Raw genomic sequence first — 22,497 nt, 5'->3', positions numbered from 1 at the left:
ACAAAGCCCGCCGCCCCCGCCGCGCAATGCCGAGAGCTTCACTGACACTTTAATTCGGTTCTGTAAATGCATGTCTAAAAGTATTTTAAGGTAAGCGCTCGGAGAACAGACGTCTTGCGGAATGACAGATGAGAATAGCATGGGGGAAATTCTCCTGTTAACTTTAAAACGGCTCTTGAAATGGCTACACGGTGGAGGAATGCGCCTAGCCCGTATCATTTCATTCTATCAGACCTGAACCCGAGCCAAGTAAATGAAAACAACTGCTTTCAGACACCCTGGCCCAACCTCACACACCCTAAAAACCCTCTCACCCTCACACCCTCCCCACCCTCTCACCCTCACATCCCCCCACCCTCACATCCCCTCACCCTCACATCCCCTCACCCTCACCCTCACATCCCCTCACCCTCGCACACCCTCACCCTCACACACCCTCAACCTCTCACCCTCACACACCGTCACCCTCAAACACCCTCACACACCCTCACACTCACCCTCACACCCCCTCACCACCCTCTCACACGCCCTCACTCACAATCCCTCACCCTCCCTCACCCCCCTCACCCTCACCCTCCCTCACACCCTCTCACCCTCCCTCACCCTCCCTCACACCCTCTCACCCTCACACACACTCCCCCTCACACCCTCACACCCCACACCCTCACCCTCACACCCCCTCACCCTCTCACCCTCACACACCCTCACCCACTCCCTCATCCTCACACCCACTCACCCTCACTCACCCTCACCAGCATAGCATAACAAAACACAGCATAGCATAGCAAAACAAAAAAAGCATAGGATAGCGAAAAATAGCATAGCATAACAAAACAAAGAATAGGATAGCTAAACAAAACACAGCATAGCAAAACACAACAAAGCATAGCAAAACAAAACATAGCATAGTATAACAAAACATAGCATAGCATAACAAAACACAACAAAACATAGCAGAACATAACATAGCATAACATAACAAAACATAGCATAACATAAAACAAAGCATAGTATAACAAAACAGCATAACAAAACATGGCAAAACACAACAAAACACAGCACAGCATAACAAAACACAACAAAACATAGCATACATAACAAAACATAGCAAAGCATAGCAAAACATAACAAAGCTTAGTATAACAAACACAACATAGCAAAGCATAACAAAACAAAGCTTAGCATAGCATAACAAAACCTAGCATAACCAAGCATAGCATAACAAAACATAGCAAAACAAAGCATAGCATAATACAACACAACAAAGCATAGCATAGCAAAGCCTAGCATAACATAGCAAAACACAACAAAACATAGCATAACAAAACACAAAACATAGCATAGCATAACCAAACAAAGCATAGGATAGCAAAACTCAACATAGCATAGCATAACAAAACAAAGCATAGGATAGCAAAACAAAACAGCATAGCATAACAAAACATAGCATAACATAACAAAACATAGCATAACACAACACATAGCATAACAAAACATAGCAAAAAACAACAAAACATAGCATAGCTTAATAAAACACAATAAAACGTAGCATAGTATAACAAATCAAAGCATTGGATAGCAAAACAAAACAGCATAACAAAACATAGCATAACATAACAAAACATAGCATAGCTTAACAAAACACAACAAAACATAGCATAACAAAACATAATAGCATAGGATAACAAAACCTAGCATAACAAAGCATAGCAAAACATGGCATAGCATAACATAGCATAGCATAACAAAACACAACATAGCATAGCATAACAAATCAAAGCATAGGATAGCATAACAAATCAAAGCATAGGATAGCATAAAAAAACTAGCATAGCATAACCAAGCATAGCAAAACATAGCATAACATAGCATAGCATAACAAAACACAGCATAGCATAACAAATCAAAGCATAGGATGGCACATAGCGCATAACACAACACATAGTATAACAAAACATAGCAAAAAACAACAAAACATAGCATAGCTTAACAAAACACAACAAAACATAGCATAGCATAACAAAACAAAGCATAGGATAGCAAAAGTCAACATAGCATAGCATAACAAAACAAAGCATAGAATAGCATAGCATAAAAAAACTAGCATAGCATAAAGCATAGCAAAACTAGCATAGCATAACAAAACATAGCATAGCATAAGAAAACACAGCATAGCATAACAAATCAAAGCATAGGATGGCACATAGCGCATAACACAACACATAGTATAACAAAACATAGCAAAAAACAACAAAACATAGCATAGCTTAACAAAACACAACAAAACATAGCATAGCATAACAAAACAAAGCATAGGATAGCAAAAGTCAACATAGCATAGCATAAGAAAACAAAGCATAGAATAGCATAGCATAAAAAAACTATCATAGCATAACAAAGCATAGCAAAACATAGCATAGCATAACAAAACATAGCATAAGAAAACACAGCATAGCATAACAAATCAAAGCATAGGATAGCAAAACATAGCATAGCATAACAAAACAAAACATAGGATAGCGAAACAAAACATAGCATAGCATACAGCATCGCTCGGCACCACCACAGCATCCCTCGGGGGCACCACAACATCACTGCGCTACCACAGGATCACTGAACGCCACAGCATCACTCGTTCGCCATCACGTCGTCACTCAGCGCCACCACATCAACAATCTGTGCAACCATTTAACAACAAGTGGTGCAAATATGTTCTCTCAATGTTTCAAGCTTTATTACAAATGTAACAAAAAGATGTTAATATTTCACTTCTGTTCTTGGATTTTCGTCACAATAAAATACACTGAACATAATCTTCACAAAAGTTATTTACAAAAGTTTAAGCTATTGCCATTATAAATTACAATAACTTTTATTTAACTATTAATTATTTTAAAAAAATTAAAAGCCATTGTTTTTTGTAATAAAAAATACATGTAAGTCACGTAAATACAACACATATTGCATTACAAATGCTATAGGTGTCATATTTGCGAAAGTGATAACTATTGGCATTGTAAATGACAAAGCTATTAATTTCGCTATTTTCAAAAACAAAACATAAATACAAAAATGTGTAATTTACAATACCAATAGCTCAAACTTTACTAATGCGAGACCTAATGCATTGCAAATGCTTGTTTGTCTTTAGTCATTCTGTCTTATTAGTGCCTCGTTTCCGGTAAGTGCCTGCACACTTGTCTACCATTGCATGAACAATATTTGTACTAGATGCAGATTTGGTTACCTAAACATGGTCGTATTTTTAAATAATAGGCAAATCTTTGAAAATGGGCTTGTACAATTCTCTCTAATCTTGATTTATTTTTGTTTCTAGTGTTAAGAGGATGGTGGATAAAAATATTTATGTTGTTCAGGGAGAAATCAGCATTGTAGTTGGTGCGATCAAACGAAATTCAAGATGGAGCACGCGCACCCCTATGGTAGGTAAAACCTGAGTTTTATATTCAAAATAGTTGAAAATTGACATGCATTTTTTTTTTTACAGTACTAGAGGCATGGATTGTTTGTGCTGTACCCATAATTGTTTCAGCATTCAAGTCAATACAATATCGGTGATGGGGGTTTTAAACATCTCAAGCCATTGATATCCAAAATGTAGATTTTACTCTTTTTAATACTGTAACCCCTTTCTGTGTGGGAATAGGGAATTGTATATCCACAGTAAATGTTGTTATGTAATCTTCCTGCTCATTCAGTGCAAACAAGGCCTAGCATTTTTTTATGAAATCTTGTTTCGTAAATTATCGATTACATTCTCATTATTATTTCATTGTTTGTGCTGCTTACTCAGCTGCTGACAGTTGATGTGCTATGTCTTCCCATTGATTTAATAGTTGAATACTGGTAATTTATTGGTTGTACTCGTAACTTCCTCTTTCCCACGTGTCTGCATAGACAAATTGTGCCATGCATCTGGCCTTCATATAATTTCATGTACCTCCATGAAATTTTGTTGTATTTTTACTGTGACTTTATACAAGCTTCTCCTATATCCCCTTCGCTGCGGCAGCTATTCCGCCGCAGCGCTAAGGGGATGGGGCGGTCGCGCGGCGGCTCCATACTAGTGACGGAACCGCTCCGTCACAGCTCGCGGGTGAGCTGTGCTTGTGATGGAACGGTTCCGTCACGAACCCGCCCGCCCATTAAAGCGTCAGCGCAGGCGCGTAATCAGCGCCGCGCAGGCGCGGCGAGCGGGCCGTGACGGAACCGTTCCGTCACAAGCACAGCTCACCCGTGGCTTGTGACGGAGCGGTTCCGTCACAAGCATGGAAGAGGTTAAAATTAGCTTGTTAGTCATTAAGCTGCTTTAGTTGCAGTTGAGGTCTACGTAAAATCGACTCGCAAGGTTGTCTTTCTATATTAGTTAAACATCTGTGTTGACAGGCTTCTGTATGTATGTATTGCACTTTGGATATATTGCACCTATAAAAAAATTGTGCTTTCACACCAAACCTGGAAATTCCCTTTTCACTGTGAGACAAAATCTGTGGAGTCCCTAACAGCCCTGCTGCTAACTGCGGGACCACGTGCATCACTGAGAGCAAAACAATTGCGCACTCCAGGGACTACCGTTCCGTCACTAGTTTGCAGTGGATCCATCAACAAATACTGCAAGCAAGATCCATCCTCCATTACAAGCTATCCAGATTTGAAAGACATTGAGGAAAGATCATAATGGATCTCGTCAGAGTGAGAAAATACAAAATGTTTCTGATACTGAGCTGGAGCTATTGGCTGGGCAGGTGACCAAGCTTCTTCACGGTTTCATGGCCCTTCTAAAGTTAAAACCCTCACTTGTTTGAAAAAAGAGAAATCCCAAAAAATCAAGTGTCTTCCTATACAAGGGACTCGAGGACGAAAAGGAAAAAAAATGACTTCAAAGGAGACTAACGGTCATTTATATTTAACACAAGCACGAGACAATAGCCCCAGGTGCAAGCCGTAGGAAGACAGAGTGCTTATTACCCTTAATGTATCTGTCATTAATAGCATCTATAGAGAGTTAAGACCAGGGTCTCCTAAGAACACACTGGTCAGAGGCAAGCTATTGCACACATGACTTTAGCGATATTATGTACGAAGGTGGATATCTGACTATATGGTTACCCCAACTTTTTGCCTAGTGTGTAGCTGGTTTTCGACTTATTTGGCCTGGGATCCTGCTAATCAGGGCCCCAGGCTATCTGCCCTCACTGTAAAATGGACTCCATGTACTTTAGGTACATCCCCAATTGGGTATTGGGTCACCTTATGAGCCCCTGTATAGTGTACCATAGGTACCCAGGGCTTAGATGCATCTGAGGTACCGGGTTTTCTAAGGACCCAGCGAAAGAACACCTATGCACCCGGCTTACCTGGTGAGGTAACTCGATTACTCCAGTGCCCCCGTAGGTAATAACTATCCACGTGTCCTACTTTAACTGAGTTTTCCCGTAGTCCACCCGGAAGTGTCCGAAATCAACTACTTTGTTAACTTTAAGGTCCCATTGAAAGTCTATGAGAACCCACGTGTGTGTTTAGACACTGCACACGCATCCTGTGAGACTCCTACTTCCTAACCTGTAGTTTTTCAGTGTAGTCCCAGCAATGCCCTAGGTATATTCACCTGTTCTGAAGTGGTTCTTATACCACTTACTTAGTATATGGTTTGTGAGGTCCCTAGGGCAGAATTGTATTTGTGCAACTTTTCGTATGCTTATTAAACACTTCCATGCTCATGACAAGGTCAACTCGTCATGGGTTTTACCTGCCCTGTGCTTATGACGAGTTGACCTTGTCATGAACAATGGTAAATCTGAAAATCCAGCACCGGGGGGGGGGGAGGAAACCCCTTAGCAGCCAAGGTGTTAAGTCACTTGTGCTGTATCTCGAACTCTGACCTCATAAAGAGTGCAGAGGGGTTGTGTTAGTAATAAATATATATATATGTTTTATATATACCTTTTGTGGTGTCCTTTCATTTGGTATTCAAGGGGTTATTATTGGTAAAACAATTGGATTCACATGCTCTCTGAAGTATTAGCCTTAGACTGCTTTGTCCATGCTACCACTAGGATAGCTGGTCTATAAGGTTGACTTTACAACCATCGCCATAAGGATTGTTTGGACAGATACAGGGTGCCCACTAGAATAGTGGACATCACACATCAGGCCAACTTCTCACAACCTATGTTAAATTTGTCCATGTCGATGAGTGACAGTTCTGCACCATGCCAAGTGCCAATTTGGATGCATTGTCAGAGTTGGATGATGATTTCTTCCATACCTGAGTAGGCTGGTTGATTTGTTTAAGACTGCATATGACCGATTTCACCATTAGCCCATAATGAAAGGCTAGAATGCCTTAATGTGGCACAGGAATTGCCTCTTAGAGTCTACTGTGGTACTGAACCTGATAGCAGTCCTGTGTCACTGCTGTCCAATTGCCCATCACATCTGTGTATAGTGAGGAAAATCACATAGCTGAGGCAGTGGAATGTGTGCCTAAGATATTTAAGATTGTTTTGACAGATAAGTCCACAAAGAAGTAATTTGATAAGAAGGTGACTGGTTTTCACATTTCAGCGTGCGGACTAGTATTAACAAGCACAGTGTTGTGGAAAAAAAGGACATTCATTCTCTTAATAATCTGCAGTTCTGCAAACTTAGATCTACCGGACACCTTGAAATGAAAAGAGATTTATAAAGCCCATGGCTGCCCTCGAGCGTCCCAGCGCTAAAACAAAACACAGGACCACCACCCAAATACAACTGAAGAGAAAGCCTAAAGGGGGAAAAGATACGTTTTCAATGCTTTGCGGAATCTCACTAGATTAGATTCTTTCCGCAGGGCCATCGGTAGAGCATTCCATAGTTGGCCTGCATTAATAGAGAACCGGCGACCGCCGGACCTCACCTTTTTGGCTCTGGGAATCACCACAAAATTACCATCATCAGAGCGAAGGGCTCGCGTAGGTTTGTAAGGGCGCACCAGGTCCCTAAGAATTGGAGGGCCTGATCCTTGCAAAGCTTTAAACACGATGCAGAGGGATTTGAATTTTATGCGAGCTCGGATTGGAAGCCAATGCAGGGCCTTGAGAGCAGGCTTAGCTGATGATCTTTTGGCAGTACCAGTGAGCATTCGTGCAGCCGCATTCTGAACTCTTTGGAGCACATTCAGAGTGGATTCTGGTGCGGCAAGGAATAGGGCATTGCTATAATCCAGCCTTGACATGACTAATCCTTGCACCAGTAGTTTCCGGGAATTTTCAGGGAGTAGCGGAAGGATCTTCCGTACTGACCTGAGCAGTCCGTAGCAAGTCCCTGCCACTCGTTTAGCTTGAGTGGTCATTGACAGTTCAGGTTCTAGCCAGACCCCGAGACTTTTTATTGCTTCTTTGGGAACTGGGGGGGGCACCTAGACTTTCTAGTACTTATCATTTCCTAACTGTAGATCAGTCTGACAACTAACACCATCCGTTTTAATGTTGTCATCTATTTATGAGCAAAGCAATCTGCCAAAATCCAGTATGCTGTATGAAATGGTACACCTTGTGATTTGGTAAGCTGTGGAACCCCCTTAATTAGCAGTAACGTAAAGTAAACATTTCCATTAAGTTCAACAGTCTCATGTGGATTGTGAGGAATTCTGGCCTCTCTTCGTTATCCAACATCTTAACCTCATTAAAGGTTTGAGTACCTTAGTTCATGCATAGCTCAATATTGGCCTTGCCACAGTATCTCTAAGCAACGTCGGAATCCAGGAGAAGGCACTGGAGTGGATCATCTCCTTCCTCGCCGGTAGGACACAGAGAGTCCGCCTCCCCCGTTCAGATCTGAAGCCACCGAAGTCATCTGCGGCGTTCCTCAAGGCTCCTCGCTCAGCCCAACCCTCTTCAACGTGTACATGAGCCCCCTCGCAGACATCGCACGCCAGCACAACCTCAACATCATCTCCTACGCCGACGACACCCAGCTGATTCTCTCCCTCACCAACGACCCGCCACCGCCAGAGCCAGAGCCAACCTCCACGAAGGGATGAAAGAGGTAGCCGAATGGATGAAGAACAGCCGCCTGAAACTGAACTCGGACAAGACGGAAGTCCTCATCCTGGGATCCTCCCCCTCCGCCTGGGACGACTCCTGGTGGCCCCTGCCCTAGGCAGCGCACCCAAACCAACAGACCACGCACGCAACCTGGGCTTCATCCTTGACTCCACCCTCTCCATGACCAGACAAGTCAACGCCGTCTCCTCGTCGTGCTTCAACATCCTGCGCATGCTACGAAAGATCTTCCGGTGGATCCCCACCGAGACCAGGAAGACGGTCACCCAGGCCCTCGTCACCAGCCGTCTGGACTACAGCAACTCCCTCTACGCCGGAACCACCGCCAAACTCCAGAAAAGACTTCAGCGGATCCAGAACGCCTCAGCACGACTCATCCTGGACATCCCCCGCCGCAGCCACATCTCCGGACACCTGAGAGACCTGCACTGGCTCCCGGTCACCAAGAGAATCACCATCCCGACTCCTCACCCACGCACACAAAGCCCTACACAACCAAGGACCAGGATACCTCAACAGCCGCCTCAACTTCTACGCTCCCAAACGCCAGCTTCGATCGACCAGCAACGCCCTCGCCACCGTCCCCCGCATCAAAAGAGCCACCACGGGGGACGGTCCTTCTCCTACCTCGCCGCCAAGACATGGAACTCCCTCCCGACCCACCTCCGCCTGACCCAGGACCACCTCGCCTTCAGGAAGCAACTCAAGACTTGGCTGTTCGAGCAGTAGCGGACCCCCCTCCCCTAGCGCCTTGAGACCCTCTGGGTGAGTAGTGCGCTATATAAATGCTTGATTGATTGATTGACATTTTGAGTTTGATTTTCCAAAATCCTGCTTTATTTCTTTTTTAACCATTGTCATACATATACTGGTGCGTTTTCTAAGACTTTCTTCTTGCATTGGTCCACTTTTGGCTAAGCTTTACCTCTTAAACAGATGGTCTCACATTTTTAGGTCGAGCCTAGACAAAAGCAGTGCGAAGCACTGCTGTCTAGCTCGACAACTATAGTCGCCCTGTTTTGGGAATGTGGACACGAGTCGGACGTGCGCTTTTTCCGACTCGGTTTTATCCTCGGAAGCGCGCTGGCTGGTTGCTCTGTGGGCGTGCCTTCGGTTTCGCTCAACGCGCTGAATTAGAAATGAAATGCTTACCCTTGTCTTTTTGTACTAATCGGCAAGTAAATGGACACACACACAGCCACACTCACGCATGCACACACACACACACACACACACAGGCGCAACAGGCACACTCACACATGCACACACACTCACGCGCGCAGGCACACACACGCTCCTCACCGCTGCTGTTGGGGCCAATTATTCATGGAGCTCCGGGTCCTCGGCTCCCGATGGATGGGCGGGCGGGGGCGACGAGGCCAGGGGCTCCAGACCAGGGTCTTGCCTTGGGTCAGGAGGAAACGCCATGTCTCACCTTCAGGATTCTCGGGCAGGTGCCACATACCTCTGTGTCAGCAACTCCAGGAGGCGAGCACAGCAACTCCGCCGAAATACGCCAACAGGACCCTAGCATGTCTGCCAGCAGTCGCCGTTGTCGCTTCCCTGGCCAGGTCGCCTCAGGAAAGGCGCTGTTCGAGCACAGGAACACAGGTAGGCCCACATTTCATAGTCTCCGTCTTTTGCCACTTTCCGTACGCCTAGCCACCCTCGGACCCCAGGGAGCCGCCACAGCTTTGCCTCAAACACAGTATGGGGAGGCAGTCATTTTAGGCTTGAGTTCACAGCAGGATATTTATGGCTTTATGAGGCTCAGTCGGAGCTCGTTCAAATGGCGTCTGCCATTTCAGCCATCCTGGCCATGCCACCGCCACCCGCCCCCCCCCCCCCCCCCCCCCCCCCCACCTTCCCGACTTGTACTGAGATTGTAGTTTTAATTTCATGCAGAACAAAAAGATGAAGACATGGCTAGTTCTTTTTTGCTGCAACCCGTTTTACTGCTGCCTCTGTTCTCTCATCCCTCTTCCCATGCTTCTACTCTCACATTCCTGCCTCTTCACTTGCACATTTTTCTGTAGTAAAAACAATCCCATCCTTGTTTTGTTAGATAGTGCTTTGTTAGACACTTCGGTCGTTTTGATGCGCTGTTTAAGACAGGTGCTACTTTTACTCACTACAATGGTATTCAATTTACCGACCCTGGGCGGATGGAGGCCTGCGGCCCCCTTGGCGGGATCTGAACTTGGTAACGACAGAACACTGCAAGTATCGCGCCTTTTCTTTTCACAAATAACTTAATGCTGTCTCAGCTGCAGTTATTTCTTAGCTGGAAGAATGCCAATGCACTTTTTGTAGGCCCTTTTGTGTCCCCCCTCTAACCTCAGAAACCTTTTTTCACCCTGTTGCTCTCCACAGATTTAATCTCAACACTCTTTTTTTAATTATTGTTCGCCTCTGCCTTTGCACTTCCTTTCCCAATTTAAATGTACATGGATAACATAAAGGTGCTTACCCACAAAAACCACTTGCTTGTTTATCCCCAAAACTACCTGTCGAAAGGATCCGTCTAGGTTGGCTCGCAGTCAGACGCTGCCTAAATTCGAAATCCCCAGACCTAGGCTTCTAGCAGTGTATTTCTCCTATTCTCTTAATCTCCGGCCTAGAACATCTCAAATTTTGTTAACCGGTAACAACTATTTGTCAAATATTTTCGAAGCGATATTTTTAGGGCTTTTGTATTGCATTTTGCTTCTAATCTTTTGATTATAATTTTATTGCACTTTAATTTGTGGTCAAATGTAACGCTTTTTTGTACAACTGCTGGAGTTTTAGTACACAGAACCCCTGCTACGGTTCGAGGCGACAGGGTGTTTTTTAATAGTCATGAATAAAATACAAGAATAAATATGTTAAAAGTGAGTATGTAACCGTCAATTTGTACACATGGGCTGGGTGTTTAGCCCTGATCTGCAGCATGCATGGTACAGAGAACTCACCCCTAGTGGTCAGGTAACGGGTACATCTGTGAGATGTGTTGCAGTCTTCATATGATGCTAAACTAAGGCTCAAAATGCTGAAGGGATCTGTAGAATATGGAACACGCTGTTGGACATTTTTTTAAATCTGGCCCTTTCTAGGTCAGGCTGCTTTCCTTCTCCTTTCAGGCTGTCTCATCCATTTTTGCCTCTTCACCATCCCTCCTCTATCCTGCTGGTCATTCCTATTTTTCCATTCTCCTTTGCTATTTTCCTTCATATTACTGCCCCCTCTCCCTTCTGCGTTTTACAGTTTCTACGTTGTCCTCTAGCCTCTATTAAACTTATGCACCTCATCCCTCTATTCCCCCGCCTCTCCCCTCCCCTGACGTGTCCCCCTTTTCCTCACAACCCCTTCACACTTCATCCTCTGACTGGCCGTGTCCCCACTAACTATCTATCGCCCTCACTCGCCCTCACTCACTCTATTGGCCTCTCCACAGTATCACTCGTCACAACCACAGCATCAATCTGTGCAAACATTCAGCAACAACTGGTTCAAATATGATCTTTATCTAGAGTGTATAGGCATAGGGAGGAATGCAAAATGTGCTAGCTACTGTGGTAGAAAGTTTCAATGCCATTAAGGATGCAGAGTTAAGGTTTTTGCCTTATTCATTTTATTTTTCCTATGCTTCCTTTCAAAAGCTCCCTGAACATCACAAACTACTTTTCTCTGGATTTCATAAATTCATAGGCATAGGGGAATTACCTTACTTTTTCCTGGATTCTATAAATTCATAGGAAAACCACATAATTCAATTGCAGTAGAACAAGGTGTAAGGAGTGAATGGCCTTGTCTTTCCTCTTTGAGCAGAACCCACCTCTTGATATCTCATTGGCAAAAGGTTCAGCTCCTCGTCGGAGACCTGCGAAAAACGCTCTAATTAAAACACCCAAATTCATACCATGAAAACCGTTTTTCAGTTAACCCCTTCGCTGCTCATGACGAGCTCAGCTCGTCATGCAGTACACTGGTCGTGTGCTCATGACGAGCTCAGCTCGTCATGAACCATGGAATATAACAAATTCCAGCACAGGAGAGGAATCAGCTTAGCAGTCATGTGGTTAATAGATTGTGATATATTTGTATACGGAAACACAACGGAGTACCATGCCTGCTAAACCCTCGGTTCTCTAGTCTGATATGGAGACTGGTAGACCTTACGGATTCTGTCACCGGAGCCCCCATTGGCTCCATTGAGGGAATGCTTCCTCCAATGCTGCCCAACAAACAGGTACAAAAGGGGGTGGTGATTGATGGAGCATCTGAACCAATCAAACACTCACACCCAGTCAACAGATCTGGGTTTAATCCATCACCGTTCTTTAGCCCACTCTGCCACCCCAGTTCAGACATGGCTATATGCAAATCAGTCTGACCCTGTGCCTCATGGGAACAGTCCAGCCCAAACTGCCAAGCCATGCCTTCCTTGGACTGGATTCAAGCTTCCTAGGACCGGTTTCTGGCATTACAGCCGTCTACAGCCAGGCTTGCTTGAATCCAGTGGCAAAGTGAGCAAGGGACTCACGTCTGAGCATACCCTGCCAACTTATGGCGACCAAAGCGGTACAAAAGGGGGTGGTGATGGACGAAGCATCTGAACCAATCAAACACTCACACCCAGTCAACAGATCTGGGTTTAATCCATCACCGTTCTTTAGCCCACTCTGCCACCCCACTTCAGACATGGCCATATGCAAATCAGTCTGACCATGTGCCTTATGGGAACAGTCCAGCCCGAACTGCCAAGCCATGCCTGCCCTGGACCGGATTCAAGCTTCCTAGGACATCCTAGGACTCATAGTGGCATAGTGTGGCTCACTGGTTAGAGGTGGCAGACCCAGAAGGAGAGGTCGGCCCGGGACCAGGGTGCAATTCCCGACGAGGCAGGGTGTTGGGCCAATGTCAGCGGGCTCGATAAATCTCGCCTTCGGTGCCACTCTAACCATAGGTCCCACTCAGCAACTCTGGGCAATAGCTTGCTTAATCTCCACCGAACGGCCCCATCAATGCTGGGGATGCCTGGCTTCACCTTGGGGGTGCCCAATAGGGACCATGTCACAGGGAAAGCCAGGTCTGGTTCCCCAGCGTTATACAGCGCCAGGAAACCTACTGGTAGCAGTGCGTTTTACAAGCTCAAATAAAAATACATCCGCCGTCTCCGCCACCCTCGCCGCTTGAGCCCAGGGCACCACAGTCACTTCTATATACTCACGTTGTTGCTCCCGGGGTCCGCATTCGCATTTTCGGTGTGCCCTCTCCGCCGATACAATTATCTCAACACCCGTCCTCTGTTGTCCGTTGGCTTTGCTCAGGGGTGACGTCTACTCGAGGTCCCGGCTTTTCCTGGCAATCTTGCGAGTAGGCATCTTTTCTTTCTGGTATTTCTTTCCGTCACCTCGATTTAAAAAGCGCATTTCTGAACTGCTGACATGTTCTAGTGCTATTTCCTTATGGTTGGACCACGGTCTCGTAGTCTTGAACGGATTTTTGCTGGATTAATTTCCCCCGGCCGGCCGAGCTGCTCTAATGTGCGGCCATTCCGCAGCACAGCGAAGCCACGCCCCTTCATTGAGGAGTGTTTAATTTGAAATATTCACATATGTGCTTCAAATATTTTAAGAGTTGTCAGAAGATTATTATGAATATAGTTTTATATTGTATTAATAAGAAGAAATAGACACTCAATACTTAAACTAAAGAGTTAGTTATATAAGAAATATGGTAGTTGAAATAGAGTACTTATTTGAAATTCTAAATTTTGTAAGTTTCATTTTTGGGTAGTGAAGTTGCATTGTTAAAATAAAACAATGCATATGAAGGTGTGATCTAAAGGCAGGCAGGAAGATGTTATGACTAGAGGGGACCCTTGGGGTTAAATTCCAGTGTAAAAAGTTCCATGATTTTGTAGGATCTTTAATGTGGAGCATACATGGTGCTGTAGTAGTACGGTTCACCAAACATGATTATTTACGTCAGTCGTTTCTCCAAGCCCCGATACACATATTAATCTTTCTTGCCATATATTCGGTTACTCCTGTGAGTGCTGGAAGTATGCTCTAGCTAGGCAGTTGGTCATACGGGAGTCAGTGATTTTAAACATGGCCATATAACTTTATTTCAATTCAATATTTATTAAAGATTTGGAACTAATATAAGGTCCACATAAAAATAGATGCATATTATTACAAGTAATAAAACATAACCAAGCTCATTTCACGAACCATCATAAAATTAGCAGCGACCTGCATTAGCAAGGCTAAGATTCCTTTAAGTAAGAGCAATCAATATTTTCAGTTATCCCAGTACGTAAAATACTTAAGATTTTCAACATTACATATCCTAGAATGTGCAAAGAACGTTAAGTAGCTGCCAGTTCGTATACAAAATAAAGTCCAAAGTTAAGTTTCAGCTAGAAAATCAATTTAGAATTAGCAACAAGAAGAAGGGAATAGCAGAGCATCTCCTAAAATGTGCAAAGGGCGGTAAGTATCAGCCAGATCAAATGCAAAACAAAGTCCAAAGTTCAATTTTGACTAACGTTCAATTTGGAATTAGCAGCAAGAAAGGAATAACTAAGCATATCCTAACCCGTGCAAAAAGCAATTCAGTAGCAGCCAGTTCATGTGCAAAATACATCCAGAATCCCACTTCAGTCAAGTTTTTAAGTTAACAGTTAAAGTTTAAGTTAAGCCTCTGAAAGCATTCCATATTTGTAAGTTTATGGAAAAAATCTGCAGAAACAATTAAATAATCTATAATAGATCTCCCAGTTGGCGCCTTATGAGTGTAGTTTGCTGGAATATCTTTTTCTAGCCTCCCATTAGCAATTATGAGATCTAAACTTCTCAGACCTTCAAGTAATAAAACAAATTTTTTGTCTGTCCTGTTGTTGTTCGGAAATTGGGCAATGGGAATATTTAGGGCCTCGTTTTTTTTCGATGTTAGAAAATACCCTTATACTATGAGATACTATGAAATGAGACTTTAAAGTTCAAATCTCCAACTAATAATAAGGACCTTCAGTCTTCGATTTCCAGGGTGGAGGAGATAAAAAGGAATAGATCTTTTAATAGATGAGAAGATGCATCGGGAGGTAAATATGCATTTACAAGGAGTCCAAGTGAACCTGGCCGTCCTTATGATCTAACTTAATTGCCTGAATTATGTTAGTGGCATGAAAATTTTCTTTATATGACCAACTAAGGCTTGTTCTTAAAAGAATAGCGATACCTCCTTTAGCGTGACCTCTATTCACAGGGTGCGCAGGCTGGCTCAGTACAATATAATCTTCGGTGGACCAGCTCTTTGTGATCCACGTCTCTTGTAGACAAATTATATCGACATTCTGCTCTTTCACGAATAAGAGTTTGTTTTTATTAGTGCTTAAGCCGGCTGCGTTCCAAGATATCACATTAATATCCTTGGTAGGAAGAGTTTCCACATTTTAGGCCTAAGGGTCTGTTTGAATTGAGAACGCCTGCAACCCAGCTCAATTTCTTATCTTCCTCCACTATGGGAAACATGTGCTCGGTATTTTTCTCTGTACGGAGCGAAACCCTCCTACCTTCTTTACTGAGGAGTCAAGTCAAAATATACTTTTATTTGATTCATTAAAAAAATCATAAAAGGATGGACAACGATCATAAAACGCAGTGCTTTAGAATATACATTTTTTTTTTAAAAACCTAAAAAGGCTTAAGGTTGATGTCAGAATAGGGAGATGCTTATTATTTTAAAAATAATAACGAATATAACAATGCATTTGGGAGAAATCTGCTAATTAGTTAGCTGCTTGGCAGGGTTGCATTTTGCCAGTTCTTTTGCTGCGATTTTCCATAGTATTATGGCTCTACAGGACAAAGGAATTGACGACCCTCCGAGACATTTAATGACCGCTGCTCTACATGTTCTTATGTGTTCCTTCCTTAGAGCCTCCCGGAGAATGGATTTTCGGGCTTCCAATAAAAAAGAGCAAATACATAGAAAATGTAGTAATGTCTCTTCCCCTTGACCACAGAGATGACACTCCTTGGATGGCCATGTTTGTTTCCATTTTGGGGTCAAGTCCTTTGAGGGGAAAGACCCCATGCGTATCAAAGTCAGATAGTGTTTTTTCTGATGGGAGAATTGTTCCAAAAGGTATTGTTGCGGCTTAAGCCTCTGGTAATCCTTAATCACAGCCCAGGCATGATGTTTTTTTGCAAAGGACGTTTTATCAGTTAATAAAGAGGTCCGTTTGATGGCGTTATTGACTACGATTTTAAATCCGGAGTACGTTGTGAAGGTGAGCCAAGCATCCTCTAGCTGTAATGCCAACAGGGATTCCTTCAGGGCTGCTGTGGTTGAGTTAGCTACGCTCTTTTGGTTTTCAATCTCGACCCAACAATAGTGGGCTAGGGTGTTATCTTCTGCCTCCCTCATCCTCCAGTAGTATTTTACTAGGGCGCCTTGTCTGGCCATAATCTGATTTTTTTAGACCATATTCTAGGCGGATTTGTGCCTTTGAGGTGTGTAGCGGAATTGAGAACAGTCTCTTAAATAGTATAGATTGTGCTGTATTTAGGACTGTGGCATCTTTAGTGTTCAGAATTTCTGAGCCGTATGAAATGGAGGGTAAAAATTTTGCAGCAATCACTTTGAGCAGGTGGGCAGTGGAGCATCCTATAAGTTTTTTCCTTAGAGTTTTAAAAGCGAACAGCAGTTGTTTTGCTTTCAAGCGACCTTGGTCCAAGTGTGATTTGGAGTTAAGCTTACAATCTAGCTGAAAGCCCAGGTATTTGTAGCACGTAACCCTTGTCAATTGATGCTCACCCAAATTCCAGGAAAAAGTTTGACTTTTCGGTGTTTTAATAGATTTCGAGAAACACATAACCTTTGTTTTTTTATGGTTAATCGTAAGTAATCCTACCTTCTTTACTGAGGAAAACCTGCAAAGTACTATTTCTTCAAAAGAGGTATGCCTCTTGCGGAGGATTCTAGATAGATATTAGGCTGCTTATTTTGGGGCTATTTTTTTAATGATTGCTCCACTACTGGTAATAGAACATCAATGCCACAATAGCATGGTTTATCGCTGTGTGCCATTATCAGGTGGAGATAGCTCTGGATGCAAATGTTACTCTTGCACCCCTAAGATTGTTATATTTTTTTAACCTCAACCAGAGCAATGTCATTACTTTCGATCATCCATAGACTGGCAATTTCAGCAAAGCAACCCAACAAAAAGGTCCTATTCAGATAGAGTTCATGATAAAAAAATAAACAAAAAATCCAAGCTATAAGGGGCTGGCTGGAAGTTATTACCTAGGCTAGATACCTCAGAAAGATTAATATTGGAATTATAAATGACATTATTACCTAGAGAAGAAGCAAATAGAGAAGCATTGGGGTTCAAAATACTCTCAACAATAGGAGGAACATTTATATCTAGTGTCACTGCATCTTTGGTAGGTTTAATAGGTACTCTTGAATTCAGAGAGGAGGAACCAGGACCCGATAGATTGTACTCTGTTTGTCCAACTTCTTTCTTCAGAACATTTAAATCCAGCTCCGGTGATATATTATGAATAAGATTAGGGTCGAAGCGTAACTGTTTTGACCTATTTTTATCAATCATTCGGCGTTTTCCCCTTTTTTCCTTCATCTTTTTCTTACAGGCGTTGTTACTTTTGTTCTTGATAGCGTTCTCCTTCATAAGAGAGCATCCGACTTTAAGACCTTCTTCTATAGGCTGCTTTGAGGAGTTTACACCAGTTTTTAGGAAGATAGGGAAAACCTTTCTAATTGTATTTGAATTTGTATTTTCCATCTTGGTTTGCAGGCGAAAAGTAGGTACAACCACTGTAGCTAGAGACTCAGTCGAAGAGCTACTGTAGAGTAGAGGAATGTAACTTATTTCTTTTTTTCTGTCATATTGGTTTTATTATTTCTACTAAAGAAAGTCTTACCAGCCTGAATGCCAAAGTCCCGCCCTTTAACATGTGTAAAAGAGTCTGAGTGGAGTATAGCTTGTCGAAGTCTTCCATCGGAAGGAGCGGAGTGGACGATCCCCTCTCTGGATTAGACATACTAAGGGGAAGTACGCAAGCTTTTCCTGGCAATAGTTTTTACTCCGAGGCTATATACTTTGGCAGGGCCAAAAAAGAGTCTAAAATAGTCAGAGTTACATACTGACTTATCCATTAGGGCTAGGATGAAAGCCAGCACTCTTTCTAGGCAAAGTAATGATTCCAACATCAACATTTTTTACTCTGGATTATGAATTAAAAGAAGAAAGTTCGGTGATAGTTTAGGAGTTAATAAACCCAGTGAGTCTAATAAGCTTGTTCCCCTAGGTGTACTACTGAACATTTGCAGTTTCACAGGATGATCCTTCGAGGAAAGTGAAGTGGCAGGAATAAGAATCCTGGACGATTCTAGAATATGAGCGTGAGACATCATGTGAGACTGATGAAAATTAATGTAAGGTAATGTGAAGTCTTCCATTATGTGTTCTCCCATTTTTGGGACTGGATGAGAAACTCCTTTGAGTTCAAAGACTCCATTTACAAGGGAGAGAATGGTTAAATTTGCCAGCAAAGAGTCAGCCACCCTAGAATCCAAGTGTTGATAATCTGTAGGCCATGATCCCCTGATTTCAGACTGTAGTACGGAAGGTACTACTGGTAATGGTTTTCCAGGAATTACTTTAGCCTCTACATGATAGTCATATTTTTTGGGGAAAAACTTCAGCATCCCTACTGATTTAAAACTTGTTTCTTTTTTAGGAAAGAAGGAAGAGATGATATTAAAACTCTTCAAAAAGTGTATTTGCAGTGAGTTGTTCCTTAGAGGATTAGCTCTAGTTTATTTGCAAGCTCTTGTGTACACCACTCTGCCAGAGGGTAATTTTTTTGCCGTCATATCTTAGTTCTTATATCACAAGTCCCTTAGCCAGGCCGGTCAGCACAGCCAGAGAGGTATGACTCCAATGGCTCCTATACGCTAGTGCGCCAATGTGCCTCTTATGCTACATTGAGCGCAGAGTTTACACTCTGACATACATTACACAGTCTCACAATCTCATGTGTTCGGGCGAGAGATTGAATTACTGGCTGCCGGCACGGGCACTGGGGCTCAGAGAGATGCAGGAAGGCGCAGAAAGGAGAGCCACGCTTGTCTCCAGTAGTAAGCACTCTTGTCTTCAAAGATCTTCAGTGCTCAGAGGTCACTACAGTTATACACAACAGTCACCCTCTAGCTCCTGCTTACCTCTAATAAATCTCCTTACCAAGGACAAATGACAGTTGAATATTATATAGGATCAGAGCGGGTTGTGGCAGAATTATAACAGGATAGACTGGATCCGAGGTCCTTTGTTACTTAATTGCTTGAATGCTTGAATACTTGAATACTTGAATACTTACCAGCTTAGCTAGCAACCCAGCAGCAGGATGGCCTGGTTGTTTGAAGTCTTGGTGGCCTTGAAAGACTTAAGATGCTCAAAATGCTTAAAAATGCTTAGGATGCAAAAAACAACAGGGCAAAACAACGTAAAACCAAGGCTAAGCCGCGGGGGGGGTGGGGTGGGGGGAGGATATCCACAATACCTCCAATGCCTCTGAGCCAGTCAGCCTCCCTCTACCACCTCACCGCTTCAGGCCAATTGTTCAGTCCACCTCTGCTTTAACTCCGCAGCGCTCTTCTTCTAATTCACTTTACATTCACTTTAAGGTGATTTGGAGACTGGTTTAAGTGTTCTCCTTGCCCACCGCACACCGCTTAAGCCCCCGCCGCCAACTGCACTTCGTACTTCGCACTCTGGAAACCGGCATCCTCAAGGATCAAGGATCTGCCGGAAACAGCGGCACTGGTGGTAATGGCAGCTCGTGGCCCTCAGACTACACAGCCTCCGTTGCTTTCGCAGGCCTGTGAGGCACATGGGCTGTTAACGGGGAAGTATCTGCAATATCGGCAATTTACTGACCGCTTACGGTTGGGGCTACAGCTACTGCTCCTCCTCGGTTGCGTCACAACATTTTGAGCCCTTCACTCACAATACACACTCGAACCAGCAGGATCCGATGGCAACAAGACTGCTTTGGTCAGTTCTTATTTGCCTGCCTGCCTGTCTGCTCCAGTAAGCATAGTGCTCTACGATATGTTTACTAAGGTCAATGACAGCTTTATTCGATTGCTATATCAAACAATCATAAAAGCACAGAAAAGTAACACATAAATCATTGCATAAGATGGTATACCAAACAACAAAGAATATTATCCACAATTCATTATACAAATGTTAAACATAGTAGAATTATATCCATGCTGGTTTCTAAAAACAAAAACGTACATTTCCTTTGACTCAGTACTCGCTTAAAAAAAGTTACAATCCTAAAAACCCTGTGCTAATTCTCCAAACGTTGCAGTACTATGAGAGCAGGTCGGCATTGTCGAAGCCCAAACGATTTTGGAACTGATAAAATACAGACTTTACTCAAACCAGCATAAAACATGCAACAAAGAACAACACATATAGTAGACTGTGCTGAATAATTATCACAAGGACACATTTGGAGGTCTTGAGCCCAATCATTCATTTTCGGAAAACTAACAAGTCTGTGAAAGACCCCCAACCTAAATCTGGTGAATAAAAACCTATCATAAACACCTGGTATAAAAGTTAAATAGGGTTGAATATTAAAAGTAGTTAAAATCAACAGATTATGCTGGACAGTTGGTTTTATAGCCTCTGATGACATTCTGTTAGTGTTCAATAACAAAAGACCCTCTTATTTTTTTTTTTGTAAAATTTGTATTTATATTTTGCAAGGTTGTAAGTAGAAAAAGAGAGGAAAAAGAAAAAAAAGGACAAGAAAAGGAGAAGGAGGAAAAAGGAACAGGCGACATTCCAACACATAGCCCCACACAGGGGGTGCTGAAGAACATTAATGCAAATAAAAAAGCCCAAAGGTACATCAAAAGGGACGGCAGCCAGCAAAGTCAACAGGAGTGCTAGTGATATGGGACTTCAGTCTACATTGTCCGAAAGGCGCAACCATGTCCCAGCGGCTAGTGCAAAGTTCTCCATAGAAAAAAGAAAGGCCAGGCCATCCGCCTGCAGAGGTGCCTCGAGTCGCAACTAAGAGAAGAACAACAACCCCAACTTAACACCCCGCCCCCCCCCCCAGTGGTGGCGATCATCACGCACTCAGAACATCGTCATACCTACAAGTGATTAAATTTGAAAGAGGTGTAGCGCACGTAGCGCCGAAGGGCAAACTGCCGAAGGCAAACCACGTGACAAAAACCTAACCAAGGGACCCCAATTGAACATGAAGTTTTTAAATTTCCCCATAAAGATATCTGAAAGTAGCTCCATACTCAGTAGTCGCCATAGCCGTGCATGCCATAAAGAAATGGCAGGGGCAGTCGGGCTTTTCCAAGCGGCTGCCAAAGTCAGCTGGGCCGCCCCCAGACACAGCCACATAATGCGCTTATCAGCTCTAGTTTGATGTTCAAGCTGCGGATCCCTGAGGCCCAACAGGACAAAGTCCATTGAGTCCGGGATTGGGTATCCCAGCACATCCTTGATGTGGGAGAGGATTTCGGACCAGAATGGCCGGATGGTGGGACAGTCCCACCAAATGTGTCTGAAGTCACCCAACATCCCGCAGCCTCGCCAACACTTATCTGAGGTAGTCGGGAATATTCGGTGCAACTTGGACGGATACAGATACCAATCGAATATAAGCTTCATATGAGCCTCTCTGAGATCAGTAGAATGATTATGTGCCGTCACATCCCGCCATAAGCTCCTCCATTCGCAGTCGGAAATGTCCCTCCCAAGTGTACTCTCCCAGTGGTCCATATATCGAGGTCGAGGGGACACCGCGGTGTCTAGTAGCAACCCATACAAAAAAGAAATCGCCCCCTTCATGGTGGATGTGCGAAGAATAAAGGTTTCAAATTTCGTCAATGGTCTAGTAGCTGCATCTACCACTCCAGGGGACGTCGCCCAATGGAGGAGCTGAAGATGACGAAAGCGCTCAGTGGGCAGAACACCATAGTCCCTCATACAATTATGGAAAGTAAGGGGCGTGGCACCATGGAACAGGTGGGTGAGGGCCCTACAGCCACCCTCCCTCCAGACACCAAAGGGTCCATCCGTCAACGCCGGAGGGAAGGCCGGGTTGAAATGGATAGGGGTGAACGGGGACGGGAACGTGGTCCACCGATCATCGCCACTGACCGTGTCCCAGACCTTTATTACCGTGCTGGTGGGGGTGCTAATATACGCGTTTCTGGGCCGGTCCACCTTAGGTTTCCAAGCTAGATCCCAAATGGATCGCCCCGCCACGCTCCGATCCATATGGAGCCAGTGCTTCTCCGAAAGCTGCTGGGACTATTCCACCAGGACTCTTAATTGGGCAGCCTTATAATACAAGTGCAT

At 43.8% G+C, this 22,497-nt stretch overlaps 1 protein-coding gene across 6 annotated transcripts in view; it reads left to right on the top strand.

The window, feature by feature from the left end:
• Nucleotides 1–22,497, top strand: part of GBF1 (golgi brefeldin A resistant guanine nucleotide exchange factor 1) — a 2,509,897-nt gene that overhangs the window by 42,674 nt on the left and 2,444,726 nt on the right. For all 6 annotated transcript variants that reach the window (XM_086922141.1, XM_086922138.1, XM_086922142.1 and 3 more), the window contains exon 2: nucleotides 3,338–3,443. In XM_086922141.1, coding sequence (XP_086778267.1) covers nucleotides 3,348–3,443 — 96 coding nt within the window. In that variant the 5' untranslated portion in view covers nucleotides 3,338–3,347. The remainder of the gene's footprint in view (nucleotides 1–3,337; nucleotides 3,444–22,497) is intronic.

Source organism: Lissotriton vulgaris, chromosome 5, assembly GCF_964263255.1.
Source record: "Lissotriton vulgaris chromosome 5, aLisVul1.2, whole genome shotgun sequence".
Lineage (NCBI taxonomy): Eukaryota > Metazoa > Chordata > Amphibia > Caudata > Salamandridae > Lissotriton > Lissotriton vulgaris.
Note: the sequence above shows the minus strand (reverse complement) of the source record. Positions and strands in the feature narration are given on the sequence as shown.